This window comes from Mixophyes fleayi, chromosome 8 (genome assembly GCF_038048845.1).
Source record: "Mixophyes fleayi isolate aMixFle1 chromosome 8, aMixFle1.hap1, whole genome shotgun sequence".
Taxonomy (NCBI): Eukaryota; Metazoa; Chordata; class Amphibia; order Anura; family Limnodynastidae; genus Mixophyes; species Mixophyes fleayi.
Window position 1 is genome coordinate 57,554,936 of NC_134409.1, and position 12,643 is coordinate 57,567,578.

A 12,643-nucleotide genomic window follows, 5' to 3' on the forward strand; every position below is an offset into this window, starting at 1 on the left:
TTGGATCAGATGTGTGAACTCCAGGCTGCCACAGATGTGTAGATATTTGTGACGCCCTTTATGAACCAAGTCCTTGTTGAAGCACTCTTACATTTCCCAATTGTTCTTTTATATATTATTTATTATCTCTCATGGTCGAGATGGCTCCTGTGAAAATATAAAATTGTGGGACATTTTATTAGGGAGTAAATGCAACTATTGGTTGGTACCCAATTTTGATAATTGAAGCCAGTTAAATATATATCTAAAATGCATGCTTTGTTCATACCTAAAATGTCATTCACCAAGTTAAGTCCTCTGATTCTATAATTTAAGAATGGACTTTTTCCCTTTCCATATGGATTTTCCAATCCTGGAGCCTATTATATTGTTGTTAAACTTGCATTTCTATTAGAACACGGCATAGAAACATAGTGCATTTTAGAAGATGACTCCTGCCAAACTGAGAAATTGTTAAATCCTTCCACTTTTGTAACAAAACATTGATCTTTGTAAAGACCAATGAGAAGTTATGGTGATATTGCCTAGGTATGTAAAATGAAATTGTCCTAAATATATTCTTGATGTTATAAGTAATGCAAGTTCTGAGTTTTACATAAGTTCTTGCTTGTGGTCCCATAAAGGGATGATTTCATCATAATCATCATATATTTATATAGTGCCAGCATATTCCCTAGCACTTTACAATTGGGAACAAACACAGTAGTAAAACAATACTGGGTAATACAGACATACAAAAAAGGTAAGAGGGCCCTGTTCGCAAGCTTACAATCTATAGGACATTTGGGAGTTTGATACATGATATTAAGTGCTACATATTGCATATTCAGATTGCAAAGGTAAAAAGTGTTTAGTGTGCTATATGATCCAGTCATGCAGCATTGTTGTTCAGGAGATCAGAGAGTTGTTGTCTTGTGTGAACTGTATAAAGGGTGGTATTAAGGTACCCTAGGGAGGTTAAGAGGGTGTTTGGGGGAAATTTATAAGCTTGTCTGAAGAGGTGGGTTTCAAGACAATGTTTGAAGACTAGAGGAAAGTCTTATTGTGCGAGGAAAGGCATTCAACAAATTCAGTGCAGCCTGAAAAAAGTCCTGAAACTGTGAATGGGAACAGGTAATGTGTGTGGGTGAGAGGTGCAGATGTTGTGCACAACGGAGGTGTCAAGTTGGGAGATATTTTGAGACAAGTGAAGAGATGTATGTGCAGTTTTGTTGACTGCCTTGTATGTTAGTAGAAGTATTTTATATTGGGTTTGGTAATAAGCAAGTAGCCAAAGTAGAGACTGACAGAGTGATGGAAGAACGGTTTGGAAGTAAAATCAATCTAGCCGCTGCATGCAAAATAGATTGTAGGGGTGAGAGTCTGATTCGGGAAAGACAAGTAAGGATAGTATTGCAATAGTCAATGCTGCAGATGAATAAAGGTTTTTGCATTATCTTTTGTGAGATATGTGTGTATTTTGGAAATGTTTTTTAGATGTATATAACAGGATGTAAATATAAATTGCATGTGGGGAACAAAGGATAGTTCTGATTCAAGGATCACACCTAGGCAGCAAGCTTGTGAGGCAGGATTTATTGTCATGTTGTCAACAGAAATAGTAATGTCAGGTAGTTCACTTCTTTTGACTGGTGGGAATATTATTAACTCTGTTTTTGAAAGATTGAGTTTGAGTTGGTGAGTAGACATCCAAGAGAAGATGGTAAAGACAGTAACGCATGATAACACAGATGCTGAGAGATCTGGAGAGGATCCGCATAGAAATTATGCTGAAATGCACAGAAGCTTATTAGTTTTCCAAGAGAAGTGGTATAGATTGAGAAGAGCAGAGGACTGAGCCTGGTGGTACTCCAGCTGATAAAGGAAACGGAGAGAGGTGGATCCAGAGAAACTAACACTGAAAGAGCAATTAGATAGGTAGGATGAGAACCAGGATAGGATAGTGAACTGAAGACCTAGACATTGTAGCGTTTGTATTAGGAGAGAGTGGTACACAGTGTCAAATGCAGCAGAGGGATCCAGGAGAATTAGAAGCGAGTAATGGCCTTTAGATTTAGCAGTGTTCAAATCATTGACAACAGTGTCTGTGCAGTTTCAGTGATTTCTATTTGAAATAAGCTAAGAGTATACCATTAAAATCTTCCAACGGACAATTCATCATATACAGGTTTTAATGATTCATTAGATTCAAAAGTAGCAATAACTTGTCTCCAAATACGTTTGAAAGCTGACCTCACGGTTTTATCACTAGAGGCTCATATTGCTAGATTAAATAATGGGTAGAAGAGGGAACACCTATTGTGTCCCTTCTCTAGGTGTGAGATGTTCAGAGGCGATATGTGTGTAAGAGGTTAGAATCCACAAGTTCTATGGAGGCATGATCTAAATATAAAAGACACAGAAAGATAGGCCGTAGTATGTAACTGCATGTGAGAAGAGGGTAGCAGCATAGCTATGTTTTGAGGTAAGAATTTGTGATTCAGTCAAATACTTCCAATTCAGAATAGAAGTTCATGTGTAAATGCTCTGTAGACTTCTTCATGTCCAGCCATATACAGGTAGTATAAGCAAAACGGTCTTCTACATCTGAATATTGGGCTGGGAGATTATTTTTTGGGGAGAATTACTTTTTATGGAGCAGTCGATCATCCACCGCAACTCGCTTTGGGCCCTTTAACTCGCTACTCCGCCACCACTTTTTCTCTCTTTCTTCACTGCTCTTGACTTCCCCTCCTACTACTTCATTTGTAAAATCAACACCAACCATCAAGAAATCTCTTCTCATGAGATCCATCCCTCCAAACCCTATGCTTAGGTCTTTCTCTCCTGTTAATGAGGATGAGGTCTTCACACTCCTCTCTTCCTCGTCTACTTTAATCTATCCTCTTCAGCCTGTTCCCTCTGAACTCCTCTGCTCCTTGCCCCCCCCCCCCCTTCCCCGTGCTTCCCTACACCATTTCAATATTTTTCCTCTCTAGTGGCACTTTCCCATCCTTCTTCAAGCATGCGTACATCTTTCCTATCCTCAAGACACTATCTCAGCCCTTTCCACCTCTCAAGCTGTATGCCCCATTTCTATCCACCCCTTTGCTTCCAAACTACGTGAGTGGCTTGTGTACAACCAACTGACCCACTTTTTCTCCTCTCACTTGCTTCTCGACCCTCTGAAGTAGCACTCAAACACGTTGAAGTGAAGAAAGAATGCATCTTCCCTGTTTTACTGTAGTAATTAAGCTTTAAAGAGGCTGCATGAAACTTTTTCTGAGTGTAATCACTCCCGTGTGATGTTAATACAATACTGCACTATGACCTATTTGCACAGAAGCAATTGAAGTTAGTCATTTTGTGAACTTCCTTATTTTTCGGTGAAAGCCATCCATGTGTACAGTGATAACCAATTATAGGAAGAAGTGGCAGTTGGAGTGACCCATCACTTTACTGCCACTGCCCAATAGGCAGATATCGCTGTACACGAGGTTTATTTTTATCCTGTAAAGAAATGTAAGTCCAACTCCTCTTCCTATCCAATGGTGGCTTAGAGTGAGCTCTTTGCTTCCAGTCCATGTAAGAGAAAAAGCTATGAATTGTTGGGTGGAAAGGAGATAGTTGTGCTCGAAATAGGAGCGGGTAGTTTTTAGCAATATAAAAAAGAAGCAAAACTATGACTATATAGAACTATCTGTTAAAAGAAAGACATATATAAAACAAATTGTTAAAAAAAAAACACAAAAAAAAAAGCAAACCTCTGGTGAGCTACATGAATGCACTTAATAATTTCCAACTTCAGCTGCTCAGAAGAGGGCAATATCGCTACCAACAATCAAAGCTACAATTGGGGCTATACCCATTATGAATGCGATTTATATACTATTTCTATTGTGACAAATGCCATTACTACATGTATTCATCTCTACAGAGTTGTGTGGTTTTTATAGTAGGAAACTAAACATCAACAAATAGCATGCCCATAAATTTAAAAGCACTTTATTTATTTTTCCGATAGGAGTGAAACCCCTCAGGAGAAAGAGATTCCAAGCAGCAGTGAGACTTTGTGCCAGAACCTGAGTCCTGAGAATGACCCTGAAGCTGAAGCACCATGCGAGGAGCCAAGAAAACCTGAGGCGAATGAGGTAATGTCTTCATTATCCAGTGATCTCATTACACCTTTCTAGCTCTTCATGTCTAACAGCATCTTGAAGTATAGATGATAAAGTATAATACAGCTTGGCAGGTATGGCATCTTACATTTCTGGTCCCTGCCTCTGTTTTGAGAATGCCATGTCATATTGTCCCTTCTTCCTTTACAATCTCTCCTGATGCTACAATATAATGTTTACAGCTATATTTGTTGTTGTTGAGCACAGAATAGAAGAGTTGTAATGAGCGAAATGTAAACTGACTAGTTAGAATTCAGTTTACATTATAGTGAATAGTATAATAATAATTTTTCCCCATTGAAGCCTTGCATACTTGTTTTAAAATGATTTGAAATACAAAAAAAAATAATTCGGAGGTGACCTCAGAGTTTTTAGGGTTCATATTAGGTTTGTTTCTTGGTATAGATATATATCTCAGACTGGGCAGGAACAAGTAAGTGACCCTTACTGCAGTGAGCTTGGCCCACTCGTAAATATTATGAGTAATATTGTTACAAATCATGTTGGTAAAGTACCCGGAAAAAAGAATAGAACTTTAATGGTCTTTGGAATTTTAATTGTAACTGTTACTCAGGGCAAGCTACACTAGATGCTTATACCACATACTAGACACGTAAAATAAATAAATACACATTGCACTTTAGATAAAATGGCATAGCTTGTCGTTTTTATGGTTGTTTTTTTTCAGCAATACCATTTTGCTCATCTTTTTGTGTTGAATGCCTCCAAGTACTTTATATGGTTTTTTTTCCATACTTTATATGTTTTAAGTCTGACACCATTATAAAGTCAAAGTACAAAGGCATACATTTCAGTTTCAACTCTTCCCCCATCGCAAGGATATGGGACTGCTACAAATATGTACATGCAGTCTAATAGTTGCAAAAGCTCCTGATCTTTCCTTCTTATCTCTCACTTTTTTTGTACTTTGGAAATTTGATCAAAGCCAGTGATCTGCACAGGTTATTGAATCTCCAAGATACTGAGACTCAAGTGTCATCTACCTCTTGTTTTCATCTGAACCTCCCTGCCAGAGAATGCATGGCTGCTAAGGGCTTGTCTGCACAAATTACTTCTTTTGTGGAAAAGGAACGCTATAAAACCACAGGAAGTACAGCAGGCTACAGATCAATCGATCTTTATGCCACACCACAGACAGCAGTGAAATATGTGACAATAAGGAGAACACAACATCCTCTATACTGTAGTTTTCTTGCATTGCGTTCCATTTGGTGGTCAAACCTAAAGGTCTAAATTACCTAAACCCATGATTGGCACTTAAATCAACAGTACTACATTTGTGGCTGAAAAATTGCATCTCCTTACTGGATGCAACTTCCACTTCTACCTATAAATGGTCCTCACTGCATTCATGGATGGCTTATACCAAATAATGAGGTGCTTCCCAACATGGCTAACTCTGTTACACGCAGGGTGTCTTAGAGGGATGCTTGTCTATGCTACTCAAACACATGCAGATTTTTATAGGCCTGTTTTTGCAGACGGTGCTACACATTTAAGCTGAAAAATTATTGACTTACATCAGCCCTGTGCACTTTGTGACCCACACCCTGTGGCCCGCAACATGGAGGTAAAGCGCTATTACCTCAGGCCCATTGTAGATGAAGCTACTCTGTGAATTGGAGCTGTGTCTCTGACACTTCAGTTTCACTCTCCCCTGTCGCATCAACATGTTGTTCCATAAGTGTAATCACTGCGGTTTCAACACTGGAAATAATGCTGGGTTCATGGGTTTCCTATCCTCCGGCTGTCCACACTGCTATGGGCATGGGCTGCCATACAGCCAGGAAGGTCCTTGCAACTATAAGGGAGTTTCTCATCCTCACTGCTAATATGAAGAAACAACTAACCAATACTGACAGGAGATGGGGAAACTGGAAAACTTTAGGAACGGCAGGTGGTGTAGGAAGACTTAAGCTGGCAAAATCTGATCAGTCAATTTTCAGGGGGTATTCACTGACTACCAACAAATGTGTACTAAATACCTTACACTTGGGATATATTGATATACATATTTTGTTGTATTATGAAACTATAATAGTGGGCATTTATATGTTACATGAAATTGTCTGCTTCCCATGCTGTGCCTGCTATAAATTCCTTTTTTTTTTTTTTTTTCAAAGAAAGTGTATACATTTTTGTTAACCTGTTATTTTACAATTATGCCTTACTATTGTACATAATATTGGTATGTCCATGTTTCCAACTATTATGCTGTATCACAAACCAGGTGGAAAAAATCCTGTCTGCATGTGACTATGTCAGCCTGTGTGGTCATCGGCCAACTGGTCTCATGGACCATCTCAAGATCTTTTCATTTGTATTTACCCATTTTTGGCTGTACAGTATGATTCCAAATTAATAACTGATTCTGGGGCCACATATGACTTGTTCCAGTATTTTTCCGCCCTGTTTACTTTTCTGCAATGTCTGTGGAAGAACCCTCTTTCCTGCTGTGCCCAGGCCAAATGTATTACAATTGCCCTAGAAATGATGTTAATTAGTATGTGTGTAAATAGAAGTTGTGCTATCGCATACCCAAGAGTAGTAAGTAGTCAAAGCCATATGGATAAAGCATATTTCCAAATTCACATTTTATAATGTCATATTATCCACTTTAACTTAAAATCACAGAGATAATACCAACAATATGCTTGCTCCTCTATTCTTCATACTACTTGCGGGTGGGGAATATGAGTGTTTCAGTAAATAGCCTGCTGACTACTATCATCATCATCATCAACATTTATTTATATAGCGCCAGCAAATTTCGTAACACTCTACAATTGGGAACAAAGATTAATAAAACAATACTGGGTAATACATACAGACAGAGAGGTAAGAGGGCCCTGCTTGCAAGCTTACCATCTATGGGAATAACAAAGATAAATGTCTTATACTGACCTTATTATTTAGAGGTGCTGTTTTTCAGCTACGGGATTCCACAGAGCAGTTTGAGGAATATTACAGACAGAAACTGCGTTACCAGCAGCACCTGGAACAGAAAGAGCAACAGAGGCAGCTCTACCAACAAATGCTGGTTGAAGGAGGTGTTAACCAAGCAGAGGAAGCTGAGCATCCCCAGAATCTCACCGAGCAGTTTCTCAATAGGTAACACATTAGTCCTTCGTTTGCCAGAGGTGTTTGAAAAAAAAAAAAACATATTCAGGATTATTTTTTTGTAAGTTGAATTCTGTGATTAAAAAAAAAATAAGTTATGTAAATGTGGCTGCAGGCACTTTGTCAAGCATTCCATAGTTTTATCACAGAGCATTTTGTTTAATTTCTGTTTCTGCACACGAAGAAGCTTCATTGTGCATAATGCTCTAGTTCTTTGCTGTATATTATAATGTATTCTCTTCGGCATGAAAACAACCCAGTGTTACTCAGCATATAGATGGATGCTTGTTTCTACCTTTTTCCATGTTCTTTCCATTTATTTAGTGTACACCAAGCGTGGTGCAAAGGTTAAGAATATTCATGCAGGCTATGTTCTTCCACAACCTGCAGGTATAAAAAGCAATTATTTTGAATAGGGCGCCTTAACTTTTGGTATTATATTAATGTTCTTATTTTTATTATTGCTGCTGCTTTAGCCTATTCCACATTTTTAAAAAAAAAAAAAAAAGAAAGAAAAATTTTAATGTGTTGGTATAAAGTGTGTCCTATATTTATAAAACCAAAAGGGAATTTAGAAAACATTTTCAGGATGTTCTTGTAAGAAACTAGCCAACAAATCCTGATCCAGAATAACTATTAAAACTGCATGGGTCATCTCTTCAGCATTGTCTTTACTCATATATTAGGTCTATCAAGAAACTAGGAGAGCTGAACGTGGGGATGGAACCTATTGCTGATGAAATTCAGACAAAGCCCAAACAGCACAATGGGCCCCGAGACAGCAGCTCTTCAGCCACCAATGGGCATTCGCCTCTCATAACCTCCTTGCAGAGAAATCCACAACCTGATGGACAGAGCATCAATACCAGCACCCCTCAGAAACGAGGAGCCGATACCCATATTCCCATTCCAGAGGAGTCACCAGTGTTTGGAAGTGCAGGGTAAGTTGATGCTTAAATTGACAACTGTGGGTATATAATATATGTGCAAAAGTATAGTCGAATGTCTTTATCAGATGTATATTCCTCCTTCAGCGATAGGGGAGACAGAGACCTCACATATCACAAGCATTATCTGTAATAGACAGGGGGAACAATTGGTAAATAAAAACCTGCTTCCTGCTGTAGGATTTCAGAATACCATCAGCACAACTTCAGTAGACTTTTGCTTCCATACTGAAGTTTTATTTGTGACGAGGACTTACTTTCTCACACTGTAACATCATCATCATCATCATCATCATCATTTATTTATATAGCGCCACTAATTCCGCAGCGCTGTACAGAGAACTCACTCACATCAGTCCCTGCCCCATTGAGGCTTACAGTCTAAATTCCCTAATATAGACACACACTCACACAGACAGACAAAGAGGGAGATAGACAGACAGGGAGACAGAAAGACAGAGACTAGGGTCAATTTTTGATAGCAGCCAATTAACCTACAGGTTTAGTGTATTGAGACATTAGAAACTTTGGGCTTCAGATTCCATCCTGAAAGGGGTTCAAATTATTACCTGGGCTAAACTGTAAATAGATGTTGTCACGACAAGAACCAACTGCGCATGTGTGACATGGCTGTGAAAAGGTCAATTAAAACAAAACCACCAGGTCTGTCTAAAACAAATAATTAAAATCCCTAAAAATCTGTCTCACGCAAAAAAAAGTTTATCTAAATTTGTTTGGAATAACAAGAGTCCAAGAATACTTCTCACTCTAGATTTTTTTTTTTTTTTTTTCTTCAAACAATTGTGGAGGCAAAGGCTTTTCGGACGTTAATTTTTTTTATTAGGCAGCACGGTGGGTAAGTGGTTAGCACTTCTGCCTTACAGCACTGGAGTCATGAGTTCAATTCCTGACCATGGCCTTATCTGTGTGGAGTTTGTATGTTCTCCACGTGTTTGCGTGGGTTTCCTCCCACACTCCAAAAACATACTAGTAGGTTAATTGTCTGCTATCACAATTTACCCTCCAGGCATCAGAAACGGCCCGCTGGGAACAGGGAAAATGTGGATATGCCAGTGGCCAGGCTTATCCGCCATACTACTCTTCCAGTGGCAGGTTCTGCGGCACTCCCTGACATCTACTTCCTGTAGGGCCTTTTGAGTAGGCAGAGGGACTTTCTGTCCCTCACAGAACCCCAGAAGTTGCTGGCCCTTCTAGGGCAGATCCCGGTGAGCCTGCGGGTTCACAGACATTCTAAGCAGGGTAGCAGTTCTAATAAGGTTTCTGCTCCATTGAGGCGATCTGTTATGGCAGGGCCCGGTTCTATACCCGCACCTACCTCTGTGGGTTTTGATGGTATGGACTTTGAGGCCAAACTCTGGCGGTCCAGAGAGTTTTCCTCCAGAGTGGTACACCATGCTACGAGACAGGAAACCGACCTCAGCTGCATTTATTAGAGAGTGTGGTATTGAAACAGACCTCAGCTGCATTTATTACAGAGTGTGGTGCATTAAGTGGTGTGAATGAAGACTTTGCCACTCGACTAATTTTCATCTTTCCCGTATCTAAGCCTTTCTCCATGTTGGCTTGAACACAGGTCTGCGACTTGGGTCCCTAAAGGTCCAGGTGTCGGCCTCATCTATCTTTTTCCAACTGAAAATAGCTGATATTCCTGCATATACAGCCCCTTATGGTACGGCTCCCTGGGACCTAAACTTGGTTCTGACCATGGTTCAGAGTTCCCCCTTTGAACCAATGGGTTCAACGGAGCGTGGTTGACCGGCTTCTAGGCAGACCATCGCTAGGTAGATTATGTCCACAATCAAGTAGGCCTACGTCACATAATGGGGTCTCAGCGGATTAGCTCGGCCGGGCGGCCGCCTGGTCCTCTGTCCATACCTTCACCAGGTTTTATCAATTTAATGTGTTTGCTTCCCGTTGCCAGTTTCGGCCGCACAATGTTGCGGACCGGACTGTCGGAGCAGTCCCTCCTTTAGGGGGCTGCTTTGGTACGTCCCCATGGTAGCAGTGTCCCCCAGATAGGATGAAGGAGAAAAGAGGATTTTTATACTTACAATAAATCCCTTTCTCTGATGCCATCTGGGGGACACTGCATTCCCTCCCTTCTGCTCTTCTGCGGTTATTCTTCGGGTGTTTGAGTTCCGTTCCTTCGGGCTTTTGTATTACAAACTGAGGTTTTCAGGGGGTTGGAGAGGGGATGTAGCTTGTCTTCAGGAAGTTAAATTAGTTAACTATTTGAGTGCCTACTCCATGTTCCCTCATACAATCCCATGTAGCAGTGTCCCCCAGATGGAATCAGAGAAGGGATTTATCGTAAGTATAAAAATCCTCTTTTTTCCCCCCTTTCCCTACACCCCCCCCCCCTTCTCCCCATGTCTCCTTTCTTTTTCATACAGATGGGACAAGGTTAAATTGCAACAAGGGGTGTTATATGGGAAGATGAAGATACACACATAGAGATATGCTGTGACAATATAGAGATTGTGTTGCAAGATACATATGAGGATTATATGGAGACTGTGCTATATATAAGGTTTATGCATATGAGACCTATATTGAGGTTTGTGTGATATTTGAAGTTTGTATGGAGACTGAATATATAATACTGTGCAAAGGTTTTAGGCAGGTGTGGAAAAATGCTGCAAAGTAAGAATGCTTTAAAAAATAGAAGTGTTAATAGTTTGCATTTTGTTAATTGATAAAAATGGATGGAAAGAAAATATAGTTCTAAATCAAATCAATATTTGGTGTTATCACCCTTTTGCCTCCAAAACAGCATCAATTCTTCTAAGTATATTTGCACACAGTTTTTGAAGGAACTCGGCAGGGAAGTTGTTCCAAACATCTTGGAGAACTAACCACAGATCTTTTGTAGATGTAGGATTGCTCAAATCACTTCACTTCACTCAATCACTTGATATAATCCCAGACAGACTCGATGATGTTGAGATCAGGGCTCTGTGGGGGCCATAACATCACTTTCTGGACTCCGTGCTCTTTTTTACACTGAAGATAGTTCTTAATGACATTGGCTGTATGTTTGGGGTCGTTGTCCTGCTGCAGAATAAATTTGGAGCCAGACACCTCCCTGATGGTATTGCATGATGGTTAAGTACCTGTCTGTATTTCTCAGCATTGAGGATACCATTAATCCTACACAAATCTCCAACTCCATTTGCTGAACTGCAGCCCCAAACTTGCAAGGAACTTCCACCATTCTTCACTGTTTCCTGTAGACACTCATTATAGTACTGCTCTCCAGCCCTTCGGTGAGCAAATTTGCCTTCTGTTAGAGCCACATATTTCAAATTTTGATTCATCAGTCCAGAGCACCTGCTGCCATTTTTCTGCACCCCAGTTCCTATGTTTTCGTGCATAGTTGAGTCGCTTGGCCTTGTTTCCACGTCCACGGTATGGCTTTTTGGCTGCAATTCTTCCATGAAGACCACTTCTGGCCAGACTTCTCCGCACAGTAGATGGGTGTACCTGGGTCCCACTGTTTTTTCCAGTACTGAGCTGATGGTAATGCTGGACATCTTCCAATTTTGAAGGGAAATAAGCATGTTGAATGTGGCTGGATTACTTATAAATAACTTAATTGAGACAGGATCATGTAGAAATAATTTATTGTAGAAATGTATTTCAATTAGTGGTGTAGGCACCAATGTATATAATTGCAAATGCACTTATCGTGTTACATTGGGATGTGTTTTGTATGGAAATGACTTGTTTGGAGTTGTCACTTTTCAAGCGCAGAAGATGGGTTATTTTGATCAACACTATCCACCCAGATCAGAAAAATGTGAGTGCAGCCTGTAGCTTGTGCAACAGGGAAGAGTAGTTCTGGTCATAAATTGTGGAGTACGAGGAAGTGGATTGGCTGCCCATGTGATAATCAGCCCATTTGAAGTTAGAATTGAGTTTCACCAATTTAACATCATGTGCTAAAAGGGAGAAACTGAGAGATTATGACTTTGCTGTGGATTGGTTCATTAACCAGAGAAAGCCTTACATTTGTCTGGCAAGGGCAGCATACTAGGTAGAGATGTCAGAAGACTAGTCAGGATGAGCAGGTTATAATATGTGAATTGGTTTAATTTGTAAGGGCCATCACAGACCTCAATGCCAAAAATGTCAGGATGGTGACCTACTAGGGCTCCATATAGAGGGCAAAAAGGTGTGGGAAAAGTGGCCTTAAATGTTTGCAAAGATCTTAACATCTGGGTTAATAAGAGAGTCTGGATCTCTCTAGAAAGGAGTTGAAGAGGGGCAGACTTTAACAAAAAATGTTTGTAATAAACATTGGAATAACATTTTGAGCCAGAAGCTTTGATGGTCATGTGGATTTCCAGTTTTTCAATAGTCAACCATCATCTGGTC

At 40.0% G+C, this 12,643-nt stretch overlaps 1 protein-coding gene across 2 annotated transcripts in view; it reads left to right on the forward strand.

Moving 5' to 3' along the window:
• The window catches only part of WDR47 (WD repeat domain 47), a 45,186-nt gene that overhangs the window by 18,394 nt on the left and 14,149 nt on the right, over positions 1-12,643 (forward strand). For both annotated transcript variants that reach the window (XM_075182602.1, XM_075182601.1), the window contains exons 6-8: positions 4,004-4,130; positions 7,111-7,289; positions 7,985-8,239. In XM_075182602.1, the coding sequence (XP_075038703.1) occupies positions 4,004-4,130; positions 7,111-7,289; positions 7,985-8,239 (561 nt within the window). The remainder of the gene's footprint in view (positions 1-4,003; positions 4,131-7,110; positions 7,290-7,984; positions 8,240-12,643) is intronic.